Source organism: Gekko japonicus, unplaced genomic scaffold (genome assembly GCF_001447785.1).
Source record: "Gekko japonicus isolate JY-2015 unplaced genomic scaffold, Gekko_japonicus_V1.1 scaffold248, whole genome shotgun sequence".
In the NCBI taxonomy this organism is placed as follows: Eukaryota; Metazoa; Chordata; class Lepidosauria; order Squamata; family Gekkonidae; genus Gekko; species Gekko japonicus.
Window position 1 is genome coordinate 1,102,638 of NW_015169782.1, and position 24,042 is coordinate 1,126,679.

At 48.7% G+C, this 24,042-nt stretch overlaps 1 protein-coding gene across 1 annotated transcript in view; it reads right to left on the reverse strand.

The window, feature by feature from the left end:
• Nucleotides 1–233: 233 nt before the first annotated feature.
• STIP1 (stress induced phosphoprotein 1) overlaps nucleotides 234–24,042 on the reverse strand; it is a 31,143-nt gene continuing 7,334 nt past the window's right edge. Inside the window, exons 4-14 of the mRNA XM_015416810.1 lie at nucleotides 22,174–22,315; nucleotides 18,624–18,795; nucleotides 16,990–17,116; nucleotides 14,746–14,848; nucleotides 13,710–13,830; nucleotides 12,763–12,859; nucleotides 9,634–9,758; nucleotides 5,106–5,142; nucleotides 3,354–3,457; nucleotides 2,714–2,886; nucleotides 234–1,106 (exon numbers count right to left, since the gene is read on the reverse strand). Of these exons, the coding sequence (XP_015272296.1) occupies nucleotides 1,034–1,106; nucleotides 2,714–2,886; nucleotides 3,354–3,457; nucleotides 5,106–5,142; nucleotides 9,634–9,758; nucleotides 12,763–12,859; nucleotides 13,710–13,830; nucleotides 14,746–14,848; nucleotides 16,990–17,116; nucleotides 18,624–18,795; nucleotides 22,174–22,315 (1,274 nt within the window). The 3' untranslated portion in view covers nucleotides 234–1,033. The remainder of the gene's footprint in view (nucleotides 1,107–2,713; nucleotides 2,887–3,353; nucleotides 3,458–5,105; nucleotides 5,143–9,633; nucleotides 9,759–12,762; nucleotides 12,860–13,709; nucleotides 13,831–14,745; nucleotides 14,849–16,989; nucleotides 17,117–18,623; nucleotides 18,796–22,173; nucleotides 22,316–24,042) is intronic.

Sequence of the window (24,042 nt, forward strand, 5' to 3'; positions counted from 1 at the left end):
TCCAGTAGTTGGGAGGAAAACCTTATTCTTCCCATGCCTAGCAGAATAAATTATGCAAAATGGGAATCTATGTGGCAGTGGAAAGGTCTGTCCAGCCACAGCTAAATTATGGCAACCCTGTCGAGTTTGCAAGGCAAGAGATAGAAACAGAAGTGGTTTTGCCATCACTTGGCTCTGTGTAGCAACCTTGGTGGTCTCCCATCCAAGTACCAGCCAGAGCTAGCCCTGCTTAATTTGCGAGATTTGAGGAGGTCAGGCCAGCCTGGGCCATCCAGGGTGGGGCGGAATCTGTGTATGTTTGCCCAATTTATTCAGGTTGCTGAATTTCTAGTGCTGACTGCTATTTTGTCAAGATGGCTCTGGGCTGTGCCGTCGTGACTGGGCGCCTAATGCTAGAAAACAAGCAGGGAGGAGTCAGGGAGTTTGTGCTATACTAGAGGAGATGGCCTAGCCACAGGGCTAGCTCACAAATTACTGCAGAAACATGCTTTGCACAGTTGTTGTGCATATGTATGACCAACAACAAGCCCTGAAGCAGACGAGACAAGAGTCGCGGAGGAAGGGAGGCGAGGCAGGAAGCCAAGGCCACTAACTTTGCTTTTTTATTTATTGGGTGTGCAGCAGACAAAACGCAGCCTCACAGCCGGGAAAAAAAAAAAGAAGAAGAAGAAACCAGACAACCAACAAGTGATGAACCTCCCGCACGTCAGGGCCGCTGGCGAAGAGGATTAAAACTGCGAGGGGGGCAGAGGGGGAAAGAAGAGGGCAGCATACAGACGGGAACAAGTGCCGAGAGGCAGAGCAATGGGGCAAGATGATCGATGGGCCAGCCCCTGTGCTGGCAGGGAGTTTGGCGTGAGCACACACACACACACACACGTTTATGTGTGAAAAGAGAGCGAGATCGACACACCGCTCGACTGTACAAGTCCCTGCCTCCGACACAGGAGAGGCGCCCTCGGACTGCGCTGCCAGCATCCAAAAGTCCCAGCTGCCCTCTTCAACCAGGAGAGGGAAGGCGGAGTCAAAATCATCACCGAATCGCGATCAGACCGACATCCATTAGCTTCTGGATTTTCTGAGCGATGACCGGATTCTTCAAGTGTCTGCAGAGAGAGGAAACAAGGAGGTTCACGTCAGGGCCGCCGCCGCCAAATACGGTCGAGCAGTTAGGGGGTCCTGAGTTGCAGCAGGAGCCTTCTGCGGGCACAGAGACGAGTGTGGAGCCCAGTGCAGTGGGGTTAAGGGTGTCAGGCGAGGACCTGGGAGACTCAGGTTCAAATCCACACTCTGTCCTGGAAGCTGGTCAGGCAACCTCGAGTCAACAGCCCTCTCTCAGCCTAACGTACCTCATGGAATTGTTGTGAGGATAAAATGGAGGAGAGGAGGAGGAGGTAAGACACTCTGGGTCCCCGCTGGAGAGAAAGGTGGGGCATAAATGGAGCAAAATAAAATAAAGCCTCATCATCAATTTACGTGGCAAACTTCAAAAACCAGAGGGCTACCAAAGCAAACTGTGCAGTACGGCCGCATGGGAGAGAGTGCCTCTAGTTCTCACGAGTGTACAGAAATGCTTTGAAAAGCACAAGTGGAATCCTTAAAAGGCTTTGAAGGAACCCACCCCCCAACCCAATCCCTACAGACTGCCACAGACCGCAAACCGTTGCCAGCCCTTCCTCATAACTACTCTGAGGAGGAGGAGGAAAAGGAGAAGAAGAAGAGGAGGAGATTGGATTTATACCACACCCTTCACTTGGGAGTCTCAGAGTGGCTTGCAAACTCCTATCCCTTCCCCTCCCCACAACAAACACCCTGTGAGGTAGGTGGGGCTGACAGAGCTCTGACAGAACTGTGGCTTGCCCAAGGTCATCCAGCAGCTGCAAGTGGAGGCGTGGGGAATCAAACCCGGTTCTCCCAGGTTAGAATCCACGCACTACACCAAACTGGCTCTGATGCCCTGACAACATAAAAGAGTTTTCCTGGAATGTTAAAAGTCCTGAACTTCGAAATCGCCCAGAATAAAGCTTATGAAATTAGAATCTATCCAAAACACCAATCGGCACAGGCAGTGTTGATCTGCATTTATCTGACGTAACACCTGGATTACAAACCCTCTTTGCTTTAAGAGCCTCACCCACCTATGGGCGCAATGACCAGTCTCAGCCCCAGCCTGTACTTCCTATATTCTCTTGGCTGGTCCAAAGTATGAGATGTTGTTCAAAATATCCACCATTCCACAACTGATTGCCAGTTATGTCCCTCTGACTTCAATGGGGTGCTCCGGTGTTTAGAACTGCAGTGCTACCAATGCAATTTGGCACAACATGGGAGCTGCCAGGCTAAAGACAAAGGAACCGGAGACCAGAATATCATCTCTTGTGTACGGATACCATTTGGACTAGCACACGACCCCAGGAAGGATTCTTGTAGAGACCAGTGTTCCCTCTAAGCTGAGTTAGAGTGAGCTAGCTCACAGTTTTTTAGCCTTTGGCTCACACATTTTTGTCTTCGCTCAGGAAGGATGGCTCCAGAGCAAACTAATTTATGCAGCAGCCAAATCACTTGCTCATAACTTTGATGCCTGTAGCTCACAAAGTAGATTTTTTGCTCATGAAACTCCACAGCTTAGAGGGAACATTGGTAGAGACCCCAGGCCAGTTCTGCCCAAGCTGACCACGCCAACCCAGCCCCCCCCCCCCAAGCCCTCACTCACTCGCTTAGTGCTTGCGGATCTTTCTGCATCTGCTCTAGGATCAGCCTCATGGCCGGGTCACTCATGATCTGCTGCACCTCAGGATCGGACATGGCACGGCGCTTCACATCCTCCGGGTTGTCGTTGCGATTGTACTGGGACATGAGGCAACGCTGGTAACCCTCTGAGGCTTCCTGTGGGGTTGAAGGCAGTGGCATGAGAGATTCTGCTTGGGAGACTGGTGTTGCCTTGCCTCCGTTTCCCCCCCGTTTTCGTGAACCTGGCAAGTCCTGCAAAGACCTGTATTTCTCTGCAACAGCTTCTTGCCCCCTACCGGAGCATGCTGAAGAGACAACTGATTCCTGGACTGCAAAGACAGCTCAGCATAGCCAGCTGGAGGAAAAATATGACTGCCTGGGGGCATAGGAACACATATGTAAGTGAAGGCAAAGTTTAGGAATACCCCTTTCCTGGAACAGAAAGCTGGTTTCCACTAAGAAGGCCCTTCCCTTTGCAATCACAATGCCGGTTTTTACTCCTGGGGAGGAGGAGAGTACCCTGCAACCTCCTAACATTTTGTGCCTCTTCAAGGGAAAGAAAACCTGACCTCCCCCCAAATTTCCTCTGTTACAGCAGCCATGTCCAACAAACATGCACCCACCTTGCAATTTGAGTCAAGCTCAAGTGCCTTCTGATAAACATCCATGGCTTTGGTGTAATCTTTCATCGCTTCCAGGGCTGCTGCTTTGCGTGTGTAGCCCTTGACTGCAAGCCAACAGCAAATGACAGGTCACCCTCATGTCAAAAATTACTGGCCCACGTTTGCCACCCCGAGTTGTTTCTTTTGTTGAGAGAAGAAAGCAGTTGTCCGGCAGCACTGGCTATACGGCTAAGCTTTTTACAGTGCAATCCTAAGGACACCTGACAAAGGGGGATTTGAGTCTCGAAAACCTATACCCCCAAAATTTTGTTGGTTGCTATGGTGCTACTGGAGCTGCGGTGGCTCAAGTGGTTAAGACGCTGAACTGCAGGCTGTGGAAGGTCAGTAGTTCAGCAGTTCGAGACCCGAGTGTGCCGCATGACGGCATGAGCTCCCATCTCTAGTTCCAGCTCCTGCCAACCTAGTAGTTCGAAAGCAAGAAATTGCAAGTAGATAAATAGGTACCATTTCAGTGGGAAGGTAACAGCGTTCTGTGTGCCTTGGTGTTTAGTCATGCCGGCCACATGACCACGGAAACGTCTTCGGACAGCGCTGGCTCTTCGGCTTTGAAACGGAGACGAGCACAGCAACCCTAGAGTTGGATTCAACTGGCTTTCGAGCAAGGGAACCTTTACCTTTACCATGGTGCTACTGGACTCAAGGAATATTACATCCTTCTAAGCCCCCTGACTCCAGTGGACCTAGAAGGGCAATTCTTGTAAAGACTGCACTGTCCATCAGCAAAATGCTGGGCAGAAGGAAAAGAGCCGAGGGCATCACTGGGCTCACGCTCTCCCTTCTTCCTCTTCCCTTTGCACACTACCAGAGAAGTATCTTTGCTCTCGTGGCAAACCACAGTTTGTGGTTGCCTCCATGCCAGCAATCTGCAGTCCATACTCTGCGACACAGGATTCCAAAGGTCTGGCATCTTGGCTCACAGGGAAAACACAAACCATAGCTGTGCCGATTTGGATAAAACAGCTGCGGTTTTGCTGCAAAAGAGTCCTCTGAGGTCATCCCGTGGGAGGAGCTTGGGGCGCACCCATTCATGTAGCGGTAAACCACGGCTTGGTTTTTAACATTTGGAAACAGCTGCAGTTGCTTGGAGAAAGCCACAGCCCTGAGGACTTGCAGGCAGCTTGTAATCAGGCCTCTAGGCCAGGGGTGGCCAAACTGCAGCTTGGGAGCCACATGCAGCTCTTTCACACAAATTGTGTGGCTCCCAGCAGGGCAGCTGGGGAAGCGAAGGGGAGGCCTGCCTCCCCAATCGGTCTTCCCTTCCCCAGCCAGTGTTTCCCTTCCTGGGTAGGCTTGAGGCAGGGGGGAGCAGAGAAAGAAAGCAACTTTAGCTTAAAATGCATTCTCAAAGCCCCCCCCCCCCCCCAAGCCTACAAATATCTTTGGACAAATATCATTATCAATATCTATTTTTATCCCTTTTGGTTTTATTTCTGGCAGTCTCATTTATAATGTTAATAAAAAACAAATTTGCATATTATTCAATGAAAACATGCCTGTAGTATTTGTTGACGTCATGCGGCTCTCAAACATCTGCCGTTTATTCTATGGGGCTCTTACGTAAAGCAAGTTTGGCCACCCCTGCTCTAGGCCATTCCCCGTCACCCAAAACGCTCCGGGGTGGGCTGCTTCATCGCCTTTCCCTCTTCCCTAATCCCTCTTCAAAAGTCAGCATTCTCAGGACCACATACTTACTGAAGGTGGGTTCTAGACGGATACATTCTTCACAGTCCTGTGGAAAGAGAAACCGCTTTTAAAAGACTGCTTTCTTCCCCCCCATGCTCAGAGGCACCAGTTCAGATCCTCCTCCCGAGGCCTGCTGTTCAACCCCATGCCTGCAGAGGTGAGGCAGGGGGCAACAAGAGAGTTTTTAAAATGGAGCGGGCACGCTGCTTCACAGCAAGCCCTTGAGGCTCGCCTGATGTCAAACTTCCTGTCCTTCAGGGACCAGGAAAAAGCCATCTTTTTACCCTGGCTTTTAACAGATATATTCCCCTCTTTTTGAGTTTTGCTTATTTATTGCATTTATTAGTCACCTTTCTACTTACAGAAAGCCAAGGCAGCTTGCAATGTAAATAAAGAAGAGGAGAAAAGATTTATACCTTGCCCTTCATTACCCAAAGGCGTCTCAGAGCAGTTTACAATCCCCTTTCCTTCCCCTCCCCACAACAGACACCCTGTGAGGTAGGTGGGGCTGAGAGAGCTCTTTCGAGGACTGCTCTTGAGAGAACAGCTCTGAAAGAACTTGTAACTGACCCAAGGTCACACCAGCAGCTGCATGTGGAGGAGTGGGGGAATCAAACCTGGTTCTCCCAGATTAGAGTCCGCGCTCTTAATCACTACACCAAACCCATAAAAACCACTAGTTAAAACCAACAATTTAAAACTGCTGGTAGGCAGAAGAACCAATTGAATGCCATCACGAGTAAAACTGTCTTCCACTGCCTCCTAAAGATCTAGAGTGAGGGGGCAAGGCACGCCTTCCTGGGGAGGTTGTTGCATGATTGTGGGGCTGCCACTGATAGGCCCTCTCTCATGTACCCGTCAGACACGCGTCTCTCCCTGTGATCTTAGTTCCCGGGCAAGAACATATGGGAGATGACGGTCCTTCAAACAGCCCAGTCCCAAGCCATGTAAGGACTTTAGAGGTCAAAACCAACATCTTGAACTGCGCCCAGGAACAGATTAAAAGCCAGTGTAATTGCTGCAGGACTGGGGGTTTTATGCTTTGTTTCTAGCCTGACTACTCTATCATTTGAAGCTGCTAAACGTTTTATTATTCATAACTGTTACGTTTCTGATCTTATTGTATTGCAAGCTGCCTCTAGCAGATTTTTAAAGAGGCAGCATATACATTTTCTAAACAACAGAGCTTGCAGTTCGGTCCGATGCAGACATTCCTCAAACCTTCAAGTCAGCCTAGCTACCTGTTTCAAACAAAACAATCTGATGGTAAGGGAGGAAGAACCCAGGATTTTAAACTACATGTTAGATTTATTCATTTAACTAGGCATTAAATTTATTCATTAATTTGGGGGGGCAGGTGTATTGTGATATTGAAGGACCTGCAACAGAGTGACCCAACTCCAAAACAGATGGGAATTGGTCCTCAGCTGTTCAAGAACACCAAGTGCCACAGAACTTGAGGGAGGGAAGGTATCGCAGCAGCTCATCTACACACCAGATTTAAGTTGCAAGCGGCTGCCACAAATTCAGAGGTAAATCTGTTTCCCAACTGCACCAGTCCACACAGCTGAATTTCTCCCCCTATGACCACTAGGTATCTTCCTTCTACCATAGCCTTCTTCCTGGAAAAGGAATTTTCTAGCATGCACATGTAAAACATTAAAAGCACAGAACCCCCAACTGGCAACCTAAAGCATTAACAGTCTAGAAACTGATTTTACCACCTTGTCTCCGAGACCTACTGTGCAGTGCAGCTAAAAGATGGAGCCATGAAGCAGAAGTTCCCAGCTGAACTCTCAACTTTGCCATGAATTCTCTCGATGGCCTTTGGCCAGCCACTCATGCTCAACCTCGAGTCTGCAATATTGAGGGGTGTGGTGGAGGGGGGTAATGCTTACCTACAGCATCACAGTGTGTAGTGACTGTCACTAGATAATATACAGGAAGCACTCTGAATGCTCAAAAGTGATAAGCTAATACTACATATTATTGATTAGTACTATGATTTGGTTATCTAAACCAGGGGCTGTGAACATTTCTGAGCCTCTGGGCACCTTTTGAATTCTGACACAGTGTGGTGGGCCCAACCACAAAACGGCTGCTACAAATGGTTGCCGCAGAAGGGAGGGCCAGCCACAAAATGGCTGCTGCAGCTTACCTGCAGCCACACAGTTCTTGGGCTGTGGTAGAAGCTGCCGCCAAAGCAACATTAAAAAACAAAACAAAAACAAAACACCTGCACAGCCAAGCAAATCTCCACTGACCAATCAAAAGCCTTCCTGGGCAAAAGCCCCACTTCTTAAAAACACCCCCCGGGGATCACATAGGAGACCCCTGATTTACAGTAAGCCAAAGTTTCTATTCACTGATCATGCAGCAGATTTTCTTCTGCAAGCAAAAGGCTCATTAATTCTTGGGGTCTTGAGGTGTCCCCTCAGGATTTAAAAACTTAAAAGCAAGCATGCAGATTGACCCTGAAGCAAAGTCAATGCCACACGGTGCTGATAAGAGGCTGGGTTTACTGAGATGTTTGGTGAGGTCTTTAAAAAAACGTGGACCCTCAAGAGGGCCGTATTTGACACCACGGGAATTCTGCAGGACACACAAACACACAGGTGGGGGTTGCCACCAGCAGAGAGCTGTGCACATTAAGCCCTCAAGCTCTTCCAGAGTAAAGTGAGGCAAGTCCCAGGCGACAGGTGAAGCAAGAACCCATGCAGAAATCGCTCCTCAAAGTCAGTGCTCAATGCTTTGACAGCAATTTTCAGTCTTTTTACCTTCAAGAAACCTTTCCCTAAGCCAACAGGAACCACCCCCTAGCATTTATAAAACACAGCATTCAAAGTAATTCAGGTTCACTTGTCAAGAAACAAAGATCTAAGGAGGATCAGTATTATCCCTATATTGCAGGCAGAGGTCTGAGATAAAGAGTGGCTCAGCAAACTATCAATGAATCTGTTGGCAGAGATCTGAACTGGAAACTGCCTCAGGTCTAAGGGTGTGCAAAAAACCCCAGCCCGGTATTTTTCGGGTTTGGGTATATTGAACCTGAAAAATATTGGTATCTCCTGATATTCCCGAATCCCAATACCGGTATGGTATTCAGATTTGGAAAATATTTGGGAAACCGGAATTTTTCCAGCTTCATTATAACCTACAGGGACCATTATAGTTAATGGTTCCCCCATAGGGTATAATGGAGAATTGATCTAGGGTACCTAGGGCTCGGGGGAGGGGTTGTTTTTTGAGGCAGAGGCACCAAATTTGCAGTATAGCTTCTAGTGCCTCGCCTCAAAAAGACCCCAAGTTTAAAAGAGATTGGGCCAGGGGGTCCAATTCTATGGGCCCCCAAAGAAGGTCTCCCTATCCTCCATTGATTTCAATGGAGGAAGAAAAAGGGCATTTAAACCATAATCCCTTTATTCGTCTACCCGGCAGTCCCAAAAATCCCAAATATTTTTGGGGCTTGGCCATTTCAGATAGACAAATAATATCCAAAATCACTATCCAGCTGAATCAATACCCGAAAAATACTGATATTTTTCCCGGCTCAGATTTGGCTGAATGCACACCCTTACTCAGATCTCAGCCGATCCTCTTCGCCACTCTGTAATGCCAGCTTCCTGTGCCACAGAATATGTGTGCTTTGCAAAGGACGCTGGGTGACTTTCTAGGGTGCACTCAGTTTATTAGCCAGGCCTGCTGAGCTTCTCTATTGCCACCCATGAATGTGTGCCCTCCCTGGGGACCAGCAGCTGTGGGCAACCTGTCTTTTGTACTTGCTGAAGGGTGCTTTGACTCTTGAAAGCTTATATTCTGACAACCTTGCTGGTTTCTAAGGTGCTACTGGTGTAATGGTTAAGTGTTTGGTGTAGTGGTTAAGTGTGCAGACTCTAATCTGGAAGAACCGGGTTTGATTCCCCACTCTTCCACTTGCAGCTACTGGATGACCTTGGGCAAGCCATAGTTCTGACAAGAGATGTTCTTGAAAGAGCTCTCTCAGCCACACCTACCTCACAGGCAGTGTTCCCTCTAAGCTGAGTGTGAGCTAGCTCACAGTTTTTTAGCCCCCGGCTCACACATTTTTGCCTTAGCTCAGGAAGGACGGCTCCAGAGCAAAGTAATTTATGCAGGAGCCAAATCGCTCGCTCACAACTTTAATGCCAGTAGCTCACAAAGTAGAATTTTTGCTCACAGGACTCCACAGCTTAGAGGGAACATTGCACAGGGTGTCTGTTGTGGGGAGGGGAAGGGAAAGGAGTTTGTAAGCCACTCTGAGACTCTGAGTGAAGGGCGAGTCGCCTTCTTCTTGAACCTGTCTTTTAAGGAAGCTTATCTGCCTTTGTGTGTGTCTAGTGCCATCAAGTCATTTCTGACTTACAGCAAACTAATGACATCCAAAACATTCTATCATTAACAGCCTTATTCCGGTCTTGCAAACCTTTGCAGTTTTAAGGAATGCTGATTGGCTTCAGAGAGCCTCCAGGGCTTCCTGGAATGCAGTTCAGAAGCCCTCTCAACTCGAGGACACAGTTACCTTCAGTGCTAACGGGAACTCCAGCAATTTAGTGTAGCAGGCAGCTCTGTTGCTGTAGAGTTTGGCATCGTTGGGATTGCGTTTGATGGCTTCTGTGTAGTGTTTCATTGCCTGGGGATAGGCCCCTGGAAGAAAAAAAAACAGATAGATGATCAGATTAAAAATGTGTATCTTGCTTCAAGATAAATTCAGCTGGGCAGCCATTTTGGTCTGAAGCAACAGAACAAAGTTTGAGTCCAGTGGTACCTTTAAGACCATTTTCGTGTGCATGCACACTTCTTCAGATACATTGAAACACACTTCCTCAAGCCTTACATATAGCCCTTCCTGGCAACTAACCCCCCTCCACCCTCTCTCTACCTATATGTAATGCTTTAGGAAGTCTGTTTTAAGTATCTGAAGAAGTGTTCATCTATACGTGCTAAATCACTCAAGTCCTCACTTATACCCAGAATTAAACTTTGTTGGTCTTAAAGATGCCACTGGACTCAAACTTAGTTCTCACATTTAGCAAACTCTTTATTTGTATGCTAATTTGCTGCTATTCACAGGTCTTACCAACTGCTTTAATCCAATCTTAGCTATAATCATTCAGCTACTTATGCATCTTGACTCTAACTAGCCCTTCCTGGCAACTAATCCTCCCAACCTATATGTAAGCTTGAGGAAGTCTGTTTCAATGTTATCTGATGAAGTGAGCATGCACACGAAAGCTCACACTCAGAATTAAACTTTGTTGGTCTTGAAGGTGCCACTGGACTCAGACTGTTAACTTGCTTCAAAAGTTGCTGAAGCCGGCTAATTATTAATGAAAAACACCGGAACTGAACAACATAGCAAAACTGACACAGAACACCAGAAAAGTAAAACCAGCAGCAGATAAATCACAGCAAAGCAATTCAAATAACCTTGGATTTGATCAGTTCAGTCAAAAGCGTAGCGAACAAAGGAAGCTGCTTTATGCAAAGCAAAACCATTAGCCTACCAAGTTCTCCTCTGATAGGCAACACTCTCCAGCTGAAGTCTTTCACATCACCTACGATCTGATCCATTTAAGTGGAGATGCCGGGGGACTGAATCTGGAACTTTCTACATGCAAAGCAGATGCTCTACCACTGAGTCAGTGAAATGGTCACCTGGCACCTAAATGCTGTCCCAAGTGACCCCTCACGCGTAAAGAGTGTCCTGGTGTTGTGATGTGGAAACCAAGAAGGCCCTGCCCCTAGGCATCCTCAGTGAGAAGGACTCAAAAAGGCACCACAAGAAATTTCACTGAATGGGCAGGAATATTCACACAACATACATGAAGGTATGAGATCTGGAGATCGCTCTGACAGGCACGTTCTGCATCAAATTTCCAAAAACTTTTCGAAGGCACACTCAACTTCTTACAATTAATCTAGATGTCACTGAGGCATATCTGACAGTGTATAGTGGTTAACTGGAAGAAAAACCACATAATGCCACTCCGACCTCCTTAGGTGAAAAGCAGGCTAAAATTTAAAATAGTAAAAACAGCAGCAGCTGCTAGGCTCCACAGGCCCCGACCTGGACGGCCCAGGGTAGCCCAATCTCATCACATCTGGGAAGCCATCCAGGGCCAGCTCTGCTCCACACTTGGGACAGAAGACCACTGAGGAAGCCCAGGGGTGCTATGCAGAGGAAGGCAACGGCAAACTGCCTCTGATCGTCTTTTACCTTGGAAACCCAGCAGGGTTGCCGTTAAGTCAGCCGTCGGTTGATGGCACTTCCCACCCCCACCAGCCTCCGTGGATTGCTGCAACAGGACAACAATGCCACTCCCCCGGCATTCTCAAGACAACCCTTTGCTCAAAAGCACCCACAGAGCCAAAAGGGCCTCAGGCAGCAGGAAAGGCCTTCTGTGACCCAAAGACCCTGGTGTGCTGTGGCCAGTCAGGGAACACTGACGTAGATGGACTGAAGGCCTGACCCACTCTAAGGCACATGTGAGGACCTCAGCGCTCCTCCAGCTGAGACCCCTCAGAAAGCCCCCCCCCAACTTTTAATAGGCAACCCCTTTTTAAAGCCTAAATGTCAGGGGATCTAAAACTTCTGGAGTCTCAGTAAAGCCCCTGGGTTCAGCCATGACACGGGAGGGGTGTGGCCTGAATTAAAGCAGGTCAAGTGCAATCTTCCCCAGCGCAAAGCAGGTCAAGTGCAATCTTCCCCAGCGCCCTGCCATCTCTCAATAACAAAAGACTTTTCAATGCTGCAGACATCACCCAATGCCCTCACACACACCCAGAGGTGTCTGCCCAGCCCAAGGTCGGTGATTCAATTGAGGAAGATGCTTAAGTCATTAACTTGTCCTCCACCCTCACCTTGGGAGTTATTCTTGCCTCTCTAGGGTCTTTGTGCCCAAGCAGATCTGGCTCACGGTAGGATAATCAGAGGAATTTTCCGGATTTGTCCCACTGAAATGATTTTCCTGATTTTTCCCACTGAAATATGACAGCAGTTAAACCTGCCAGTAAGATTCAAACTCCTTATTCTTAACCCAATCCAAAGTCAGGACCTGGGATATGCAAGGAGGACTCCAAGGGTCAGCAAACTCTTCCTCAGATCTCCGGTCCAGATCTCTGCTAGTGAGAACTCTGGCTTCCTTTTGAGAGCCCCTGCTGCATTCCACAGGCTTTTCTCCCTCCTTTGCTGGCTCCTTGCTCTGCTCCTCAGACCTCTGCTACACCAGCTGCTGGATCTCTTCAAGCCCCAGGCCCTCAGATCTGCTGTATGCCCCTTCCCAAGTCTTCCCAATTTCTCCTCCCTCTAATAAGGTGCACCCTGTTGCTGGTGTGTATGTGTCAGTGCTTGGGGAAGCAGTTCTCAGGTGCATAGTGTAGGTTCTCTATATTTTTCATTTTTTCGCATATAGTTATCTCTGTGTGTTCACAATCACTTTCTCTTCCCTCACATTTTTTTGTTTTGTTTTTGGAGTACCATTCAAGAGATCTACCATGGTATACACAGACTACAAGACCTCACATCATCCCCTTCTGGTATCCCATCTATAGATAATTCCTCTCTTCAGGGACCAGTTCAGGTAACACAGCTATGTACGTTCAGGGGCAGGATGGACGCTCCAAGATGTGGCTGTGCACAGACTCTCACCTTTCTGGAAACACTCGTTGCCTTTGTTCTTCTCCTCCAAAGCCAGCTGAGGATCAATGTAGGCGAGCCTCTCTTGCTCTTTCAAGATTTTCTCAGCCTGCAGAAGGAAGTTGCATATAAAAACCAGCAATGGCATCACCAACCATATCCCTTCTGGAAGTACAACAAAATTAAAGGCTTTTACTGGTGCACCTAAGCCCCTATTGAATGAAACACTACTGAAGCAAATGGAGGCATTATAGTAATTAAAAAGGTAAAGGTACCCTTGCTCGAAAGCCAGTCGAATCCGACTCTAGGGTTGCGGTGCTCATCTCCGTTTCAAAGCCGAAGAGCCAGCACTGTCCGAAGACATTTCCGTGGTCATGTGGCCGGCATGACTAAACACCAAGGCGCACGGACTGCTGTTACCTTCCCACTGAAGTGGTACCTATTTATCTACTTGCAATTTCTTGCTTTTGAACTGCTAGGTTGGCAGGAGCTGGAACTAGAGATGGGAGCTCACTCCATCATGCGGCACACTCGGGTCTTGAACTGCTGAACTACCGACCTTCCACAGCCTGCAGTTTAGCGTCTTAACCACTTGAGCCACCGCAGCTCCTTATTATAGTAATTAATAACAGCTAAAAATAATATTCAGGAGATATAACAGGAAAGACACATTCATCCCCTGCTGTCCATCTCCAAGACTTAGATATGGAACTCACAATCCCTGAAACAAGGCAAATGATATCTATCTCAAGCCATGAAGAAGACTTGTAACATCTCAACTCTTAAGTCTGTGGGATCTCCGCAGGAACTCCTGCACAAGTTGTATGAAGACTGGATACCTGTAGTGGAAGAGGCAGGACCAGCCAAGGAAGCTGGAGATGCTTTTGGAGAGTCTCGAGATGGGAGAGGCACAGGGACAGGACCAAACTTACAAGAAGGCTCAAGAGCCCGACACTCACCTGCTGACATTTCTTCAACACGTCGGGAATACGGTGTTCGGCCAGAGACTTGTTGTAGAACTGGATGGCTTCCTTGAACTTTTCCTCCTTGAAGTAAGAGTTGCCAATTCGGGCGTAAGCTCTACGTAGAAAAGAAAAAGCTTAGAGCGAGGAGTTAGCAAGCGCAGAACATCCTGAGCCCCAAACCCCATGAGGTTTTGCTGGGGATTATGGGAAGAGCCAAGCAATGGGTAAATAGAGGCTACTTCTGCAGAGAGGCCATTTCGAGAAATCACGTTTCAGCTTCCGCCTCAGTTCACGAGTAAAAATTCTCGTAGCCTTAAAATAGTCTGGTCTCCCGTCCCTCCAAATCCTGAAGCAAGCAAGCAAATTAGTGGGCTGCGTCCTTCCAACTGGAAGTACAAGGCACTTAAAGGCAGATCTTCCCTTGCTTCCCCAGCAGTCCCCTAAGACCCGCTAGAAGCCAATGCTGGGAATTGAGGGAGCCTTCTTTGAAAGAAAAAGGCACACAGCGATGTGGGAAATCAGACAAAACTACTCCTGACTCTTCCTGCTGCTGATGGAACAAGGTTTGCACTGGTGCTCGGAGAAGAGGATGTTGCGCCCGAATCCCCTTCCTCATTTCAACCACCGACTCAGCTAGGTTCCTCTGACACCCCACCCCCCTCCACCTGCAGTATTGACTTTCTGGAAGTCTTAAGCAGCTGCAGAGGGAAGACCTGCCATTACGAGTGCTTTCCACATGCATAATCCAACTCATTTCTTTCACTCCAAAACAAAGACAGGTCTCTGAGGTATACAGGTCAGACAACTGGGTTGGCAGAGACGTTTGCTGAGAAAGATGTAGAAGCGCAAGCAGCGTATGCTTAATGATCGGGGCGGGAGCCCAAAACCTCCCTACACCGAGAAAAACGGCAACGGTTGGAAAAGCCAGAAGTGATCTTCAAAGAAATGGAAGTCCCACCCAACCAGACTTGCAAAAGACGCCCAGCCCCCAGCAACGGAGGAAGGCTCTCGGGAGTGACTTGCTGCTTACTTGGCAATCTGGCGGTAGTCCTCCCGGTTCTCGCGCCCCACCTCGATGGCCTGCTTGCACAGCTCCCGGCACTTATTGTAATCCCCTTTCTCAAAATAGACCGCTAAGGGGGGAAGGTGGGTGAAAACAGAAAGTTGTGAGCCCCTGACAATCCCAGAACTGTGTAACGAAATGGCTGCCAGGCAGAGGCAGCAGGTTACTTTAAAATGGCTGCCAGTCGGGTAGTCCCCTGGAGGAGGGAGGTGCTCCATAGGGAACAATGGAACTGCCATACCTCCCTGCCTATATTTCCCAGCAGCTTTAGGGAAAAAGTGAACGAAAGTAGGGACCCACCCCAGGGGCGGAGCCAGGCAGATAAAGGTTTTAGCCCTCCGGGGAAGCTTTTAGTCTCAGCCTAGTCTTGGCCTTTGGCTCAGCTTGGACGGCAGCTTCAAAGGAGCATACAGGTGGGACTCCTGCTACTCCTGCTACTCCACCCTCCATGGGCAATCCAGGCCACTATAAATCGTGGTGCAGAGCCAAGGAGAGTAAGCAGTACTGGTGACCAGTCCTGAGGAGGGCTGGAGTTTCTCTCCACAACAAGGGGGGGGGGAAGCAAATCCCATCATGAGGCCACCACCTCCAGAGGTAGAGAGGGTGTGCGTAGGGACAGAGGAATTGCGGTTTACTCCTGTTTATTTTCTTGTATATAGTTCAAATAAACCTTTTTGAGTTATAAGCAGGCCCATAGCTAACGTGGGGCCCACGGGGCCCGGCCCCCTAACATTTCTTCCAGGGCCCCCAAACTGAGCCTTGGCTTCTCTTCCCTCTGAGCTCCACAGTAGCTACAGGCCTGTCAGTGAAATGGGGGCTGCATGGGATCACAGGGAAGTCATTGTGCGAGACAAGGCACAGGATTCCAACTGTGCGCTCCACAGCTCTGAAGTACACTGATTTGCAGTTAGTCGATCAGCCCCATCTGAACCAGCACAGTCTGGGGTGGGGAGGAAAGAAGATGCATAGCTCCATACAGACATATAATGGCTGGCCCCCTGAGCAAAAAATTGCCCCCCCCCCAGTGAAAAGTTGCTAGCTATGGGGCTGGTTATAAGACCTGAAAGTGCCTCGACCACTTAGTCCTCCCCGCTCAGCACATTACCAGAGGCAAAGGGAGGCCAGGGAATCCAAATGGGATCAAATCATAGGGTTTGCCAACTCTCCAGGGGGCACCCAAAGATTGCAGTACCCACTTCCCAAGGGTGGGGGAGTTAGCCAGAGGGGTCTCACTGTCCCTCTAGGAAGGCGGTGTGAATCCAGGGAGTGGTGACAGCGAATGAGGAAAGAAAATAGCCCCACCAGGCAGGGTGGGCAGGCGAAAACAGGGGCTTGCAGGCCAGCGAACGGCTATTCAGTCTCTCAGGGCTGAGGGCGGGTCCCCATTTCATCACAACCTGTAACAGCTATAAGCAGCAAGGTCTCTGTGGACGGACAGATGTCTGCTGACTGGACTGTAAGGCAAGTAAACACACATTCCAGCACTTATACAGAACCATAGCAAACTGTATGACGAGTCCCTGTCCCGAGGAGCTTACAAACTGCAATTTCAAACCAAGGGGAAGGGAGGAGGAGGAATAAGAGGAGGAGAGAATATGCATTCATGCCAGTCAGGCTTTGTTCCCCCCCCGGGGGGGGGGGCTGTTGTCCAACAGAGCAGAAAGATAGCCGGTTATGATACCCAAGAACTGGCCCCCTTGATGTTCTGGCTGGGTCAAAGTTCCATACGCTTCAAGCCTCCTTACTGCCAATGCCATATTAATCGTTTTATGTTCTTGAACTGAGAAAAAATGAAGTTGCATAATGGCTAAGTGCCAGCTGGGAAGCGCTTGTTTCGACCTTCAAAGGGGGGCGTTGCCTGCTCTCAGCTTCAGCCCTTGTGGGGATAAAGACATTAGACCTGGTTTAGCAGATGTGGTGAAGATGACTGAGAATGTGCCTGAGTCCATAAACAAGAGAACGTTGCTGCTGCTGCTGAATCAGGTCCTGGAGAGGAGTGCTCTTGTGCCATCTGGTGGGCTTCTGTCTTCTGCATCTCCCCAGCAAATGGATGATCAAACCCCCACACTTAACTGATGGCAGTTCTTTGGTAAGCCTACTAACCTGGCGCAACTCCAGCCCAAGTGTTTCCATTCTGGCCTCCTCTGTGGCTGGGCACCTCAGCTTTGCCTTTTAGGGAGGGAGGGAGAAAAGGGTCATCCTTCATCTTACCTGCTTGATTGGTGATATATGTCATGTTGGTTGGATCCAGCTCCTTCGCTTTGTTGTAATGCTCCAGGGCCATTTCGAAGTCTTTCTTCTTGTAGGCCTCGTTTCCCAACTCCTTCTCTTTGAGAGCCTGTGAAAAGCAACCAAGGGGCCTTTAAACGATTAGCTACTCTGAGTCAAGTTCCAGAGTCGAGTAGAAACTGGGGACACTTCAGGATGAAGACTTTTACTGCAGGATAAGCAGATGTTATGACTTAAGGTAAAGTGTGGGTACAAACAGGAAGAAGGGGAGAAAAGAGAGAACACCACACAAAAGGAGGCCAGGTGACCCAGCAATCTAAGAAATAAATTCACATATATACACGAGTTCATATGAAGTTGCATTATAGTGAATCAGACCACTGGTCTACCAAGGTCAATACTGTCTACTTAGTGGCGCTCCAGGATTTCCAGCAGGGGCCTTTCACGTCACCTGTGGCCTGGTCCTTTCAACTGGAGAGGCTGGGGATTGAACCTGGGACCCTCTGCATGGCACACAGATGTCCTGTCCCTTAACCCTGGGGGGACGGGGCTAGAGTGTGCAGCATTACTCTGCAGAATGCAGCTGACAATAAGATCCAGAGGGTGAATCATGATGAGTAGTGTACAGTGAAAAGGACGATGGGCCGTATCCTACCTTCAATGTATGGATGGAACACGGAGTTTTTCTTCTCCACTGCTGCAGCTCTTTGGGGTCTTATGAGAGGCTGTGGCTCAGCGGAAGAGCCTCTGCCTTACAAGCAGAAGGTTCCAGATCCATCCCTGGCACCTCCAGTTAAAAGAACCAGGCAGCAGGTGCTGTGAAAGACCTCTGCCTGAGACCCTGGAGAGGCACTGGTGGCTTGAGTACAACACTGACCTGGATGGACCAAGGGTCTGATTCAATACAAGGCCTGTGTGATCCATGGGTGAGTTACAGCTGGGAGGGCTGGCAGGCTGGAGGGAGGGTGAGAGTGTGTAGCTGATCCCTCCCTCAGCCAAGCTGCACTCGCAGAAGGGAACGAGGAGTGGTTACCAACTCCTTGCCCTTTTCTCACTCCAGCATCTCCAACTACCTGGCTGTTCCTTTGCAGGGGATCCTGCAACCCCAGCAATGATCTTTCTGGGAGTGGGAAAGAGCTGAAGGCCAAGGAGAAGAAAAGGGGGAAACTATATAACTTCTGTGCACGGAGGGGTAGGAGACTGCCCATTTACAAAAGAACTCTTGGAGTGAAAAACACATCCCGGAAAGAAGACAAAGCATTGGCTTTTTTTTTTACCTGTTTAAGGGAGTCTCAAAGTGGCCTACAGTCTCCTTCCCTTTTCCTCCCCACAACAGGCACCCAGAGAGAACTGTGGCTAGCCCAAGGTCACCCAGCAGGCTTCATAGGGAGGAGGAGTGGGGAATCAAACCTGGTTCTCCAGATCAGAGGCCACTGCTCTTAACAATGACACCACACTCTCTCTCCGCCAAAAGGAGCTCTGCTGTGTTAGAAGCATCGTAGCCTCTTAAGCTTGGCCACCTTGAGGCTGCTCCCCGTGTTCCACCATTGTCTAAACATGGAGTATACCGTAGAAGCCCATCGTGTCTGTGATGCTCTGTGTTCAGTGGGCAGTACCTGCTTCTTGTTCTCTGGGAGGTCCTCCTCCATGGGCTCTGGCTTCGGCTCCTTCTTGGGGGGAGGCGGCGGCGGCGGTGGAGACATCGCTTCATCGTCATCATCTGCACTGGCCAAGTCTACTCCGAGCAGCACCCCCAGGGTTGTCATCACCCGCGGGTCCTTCAGTTTCCTGTTATGAAGTAGAGCATGGAACAAACCAGTTACACACTGCAGACAGCAGGATCCAGAGGGCTGGAGACAAACTTCTACCTTTGCCTCCACTACAGACAAATGCTGTTTACAGCTGTACTGGTCCAAAATTAAAACACAGTCCACACAACACCTTTTATTAGGACCAGCTGCGATGCTAAAGAGCCACTCAGCGCCGAAGTCACTATTAGTCTCCGTTCTATCTCTGTAAATATCTAAACAGAGGCGATTTTCATCACAAGACTGTCAACCCTGTCAGTCTTTCTGAAGTTTGCAGGGCACTTGTGCCTTTGAGATGGTGACAACAACCCACGTGAAGACCTGTCTTATCAATATCCAATCGTACATCCATGACTGTGGGCTGTCAGGTACTGGGGCTCAGTTTTGGAGAGTAAGCCCAGGTACTGGGGCTCAGTTTTGGAGAGTAAGCCCAAAAGATGGCTCACCCTCCAAGGCTGACAGCAGATGCACACCAGTTTCTGACCTGGGAAGACTTGCTGGAAAACACAACTATAGAGGACTCTTTCAAGGCTCTGTAACTGGAATTTGAACTGTTATTGGTTGTCCATTGGAAGGCAAATCTAATGCTAGGAAACACAGAACAAAGTCTGAGTCCAGTGGCACCTTTAAGACAAACAAAGTTTTATTTTGGGCATAAGCCTTTGTATGCATGCACACCATATAATGAACTTAACTGTAGTTGGAGAGTGTATAAAGTTAGATCATGGGAGATGTGGAGCGGCCACAGATTAGGGATAAGAGAACACCCACTGAGCTCTGGTCCCCAGCCAGTCAAATGATCTTGGCAACACCTTCTCAAACAGGTGCCATCGGTTGCTGCTGCCATCGCCAGAGAGGTTCTACGGATTTCCTGGGGGCCAGATACCACCCCGAAGGTTTTTTATGTCACAGAATTTCCTGCCTAGCCCACTGCACTAGGATTCCCAGCAAGATACTATAAAGGTTTGAGGGGACTGGGCTGGTATAAATGGCTAGATCAATAAACAAGGAGGCAACAGTTTAACTTCTGAAGAATGAACTAACATAAAGACAGAATAAATATTGACACTTAACTAGGAGTTGTGGGGATGTTACATTTAAGGATGGGCACGAACTGAACCATGAACCGGGAGGTTGGTTTGTGACCCGAACCAGTTCACAGTGGTTTGTGACCCCTGCTTTCTGTGGGGAGCAGAGAGCAGGGGTTCTCCCTGAAAAAAGCAGCGGGGTGCAGAAAGCAGGGATTTCCCTGTGAAAACCGGCAGGGAATAGAAAGCAGAGGTTTAAATGACTCAGAGCCATTTAACCCCCCTGCTTTCCGCTCTTGGTGAAAAACAGCTGGGCAGCAGGATGCAGAAGCCAAGAGTTAAACCCCTGCTTTCTGCTCTTCAAGAACCGCCACAAACTGCCTTAAAATTTGTGGAAGTTCATGGTGGCTCTTCAGTTTGTGAACTTTAGTTCGCAATCCATGAACTGGCCAAAATTCATTACGAATGTAAGTAACTGTCCCTAATTATTTCAGATACCATGGGTCAAACAAAAACCTTCTCTCAGGCAGGTCTGTAGCATAGAAAATTACAGAACTCTGCTGCAGTTAAGTTACACGCCATACCTAGCAAGCTCTGCTGACGTAGTGCAAAACCTCAGCATTCTGAACCGGGAAACTTAACCAAAGATATGGTACATCCCCAGATCTTCTCACCCCATAAAACTAACTCTTCTCCCTCCCACTTACAACTTCTAACCTCTGTCAACCCTCCCCCCCAAATTGAAGTGACTAAACCTCTCCCTGTCAGAGTTCAGCTCTCTTCCCGCACAAATCTCACTGGCTGGTTCAGTGTACTGTTCTGGACTTGTGTGTTGCTGGGGTAACATTTCTGAACTCAACCTCCAGACCTTGAGAGTGAAGATCTACCTTATTCCCAAGGAGGAACCCAGGGACTCTGACACTATTACAGATGTATCTGAATTCTGTTCCCTATCCTTTCCAGTACTTCACTATGCAGAAAGCTCTGTTCTTTTGCTGGATATTGGAGCTAATTATGTATGGTGTGGTATGGGTATATGGGTCTTTGTTTCTTCCTAAATACAGTCTTCTATGACTACAAAAACATCATCTTGATTTTATTAGATCTCTTATCCCTTAGCCATCTAACTGCTTCGCTCACAAGGCCCTAATGAACAGAATCATTGGTGTTTGGGGCAAAAAAGACAGTTTTCCAAACTGCTCTGAGCCAGCAAAACAGAATTTTAATGTATTTGAAAGGTCCGGGTTCAATCTCTGGTGATGACGGTGGAAAGCGCCACCAAATCGCAGGTGACTTGTGGGTGCGTGCGCCACCAGTCACACCAGACCCATCCCAAGAGACACTTCATACAGAGATCAATAGTTTTCCCAAATCAAAGTGAAACCCAGGGGCCATGCGTTGCTCTCACATTTCTGTCTGGCTATTCTCACATTCTGCATCCAAATCTTGCCCCCTAAACCTCAAAGCTGTCTCCTGCTGGTGGGAGCCAAGACAGTAGGCCCCTGCCAAACTACACATCCCGTTTTCATTTCTTTGTCTGAGTCATAATGTGAAAGAAATGACTTTCTGGTGCACCACCAATGGAAGCTGTCACCCAATTGCCCACGGTGATGGAGGCATCAAGGCTATCGCATGCCAGTTGCCATCACCACACCTGACGATAAATCCACCTATGGATTCTGCCCCTCTGAGTGCTCATGTTTCCTGCCAGTAGTGCAGGATGATGACACCCCCATCCCAGCCCCCTTTCGAAGATGCAGACAACACTATGATAGATGAATGGTACTGCCATATACAGGCAGTCCACATGAGAATACCAGATGCTGATGACAAACAAGAGGAAGAGCTATGAATCTCACATCATATTAAGCACCCCAGAGACTGCCTGCTGAGAACTATGCTAGAGAGACCTTTGGTTTGATCCCGTAAGTCCCAGGGTCCCTAGTGCAGTGCCTGTGGGTGCCATGGCCCCCGCTGACAGTTTTTCTGGCACCTGCCAAATGTTTTTAGGAAGTGAGTGGGGCCAGGGGACTTTTGCCCAGCAAATCTTCTGATTAACTACTGGAGATTTCATTGGCTGTACACATTTTTTTTAAAATAACGTTGCTTTGGCAACAGTGGCCACCACAGCATGAGGATCGACATTGTGTTTCCGAAGTTAAGTTGTAGCAATCGTTTTGTGGCTGGCTCTGCCTCCTGCGGCATCCATTTTGTTGCCGCCCCCCACCATGCCCCTGTCAGAATTCCAAATGTGCCTGCAGGCTCAAAAGGTTTGGGGGGCCCTGCGGTAAGTGAATCCAAGCTCCCCACCCTTCCGCCCCGGCACTTACGCCCCCAGCTCCGATGGCTTGTTGCGGAGCTGCTCGATCAGCTCTCTGTAGCTCGGGTCACTGAGCAAGCCTCTTGTGCGGGGGTCGCTCTCCAGCTTCTGGAAGAGGTTAGGCATGTTGAAAGGGTTCATGAGGTTCCTTTCTGAAGGGACAAGCAAGGAAAGAACATGAGGAAAAGTACGATTTCTTTTCAATGCCATGCAGCGCTACTCTTGATCACAGCATCACTTCTGTCAACCACACCCGCCACCTGCGATGGCCCTCGGCCAATACCTGCCTGCTCCACTCCTGTCTTTCAAGAGCCAGCCTGCGTGGAAATACAAGCTGCTGAATTTCCAAAAATCAGAGGCCCAGCCCTTTCGTACTGACTGGATAGCAATCGACTTTGAGCCTAACTATCTCTGGAAGATCTCCCTTCTTTTGGACATCCAACGCAGGGCTCGGAGGCCACCTGTGCCAAGTGTTGCGCAAAGGAATCAATTCAGGAGGAGGCGTCACCAATACACACCAGTTGGGTGTTTTGTAAGGCACTCTTTATTTTCTTCCCAAGGCACAGTAAACTCCTCTGGTGTTCCCACAGACTATTTTAAAGGGTTTCTAGGATAGGACAGAACTTCCTAAACAGATGCAACTGACTGCTAATGGAAGCATGAAGAGGTCATGTCCTTCATCCTGATCTATACAACTGTACACACAAGCACACATGACAAGTACACCAACTGTACTCCCAGTGAGGTTGCTGATAACAACAAGAGCTCTGACTATCGGAAACAACAATGTTTAGGGTCAGACATAACACAAGGCCGTGGTTAGTTTTGTAAAACTAGGTTTCAGCTCACATGCAGCCACCAAACTGTGGTTGCCTCAAACTGTTCGTTTCAATGCCTTTACATCTTCCTCCGCCTCCCCTGCAATGATCCAGCTGGTATTCCAGGCTGTATTGCTAGGAGGGTGGTGCTGGTGAACAAGCCACGAAATCTCTCTTTGTATGTCACTCAAAATTCTTTTTGTATTTTTTGCTGTCAAGTCACAGCTGACTTACGGCGACCCTGTAAGGTTTCCAAGGCAAAAGATATTCAGAGGTAGTTCGCCACTGCCTGCCTCTGCATAGCAACCCTGGCATTCCTTGGTGGTCTCCCATCCAAATATTGACCAGGGTTGACCCTGCTTAGCGTCCCAGATCTGACGAGACTAGCCTAGCCTAGACTGTTCAGGTCACGGCCACTCAAAACCAGCTTCCAATCATGGTTTCAGGTACTCAGATAAGGTACCTTAGCCAATAGTTAACAGAGTGATCTGCATTTAGACAATCATGCTAATTGCAGTGAATTTAAACTATGGCTTTGTGTGACATCTGACGTGAACATTTTTGCTGCAATGCAGAAGGCCATCTTCGATGAGAGTGCTTGGAAGCAACCGATGATGGGACACTTGAGGCACAGCGGCCCTGAAATCCTCTCTGCATGGCTCTTGGGGCACTAAAGATCTCTAGTCCTGGGAAACAGGGGGTACAACATGTATCACCCAGCGACAGCCATTCTGAAGCCACAAAGGAACACCATCCCACACATCCGGATATTTTTTAAAACGACTCTTGCCTTTCCAGGTTAGAAGAAGAGAGAAGCGATTGGATTTATACCCCGCCCTTCAATACCCAAAGGAGTCTCAGAGCGGCTTACAAACTCCTTTCCCTTCCCCTCCCCACAACAGACACCCTGTGAGGTAGGTGGAGCTGAAAGAGCTCTGACAGAAACTGCTCTTTTTTCAAGAACAGCTGTTATCAGAACTACGGCTTGCCCAAGGTCATCCAGCCAGGTGCAAGTGGAGAAGATTAGAGTCTGTGCACTTAACCACTACACTGTGCACTAA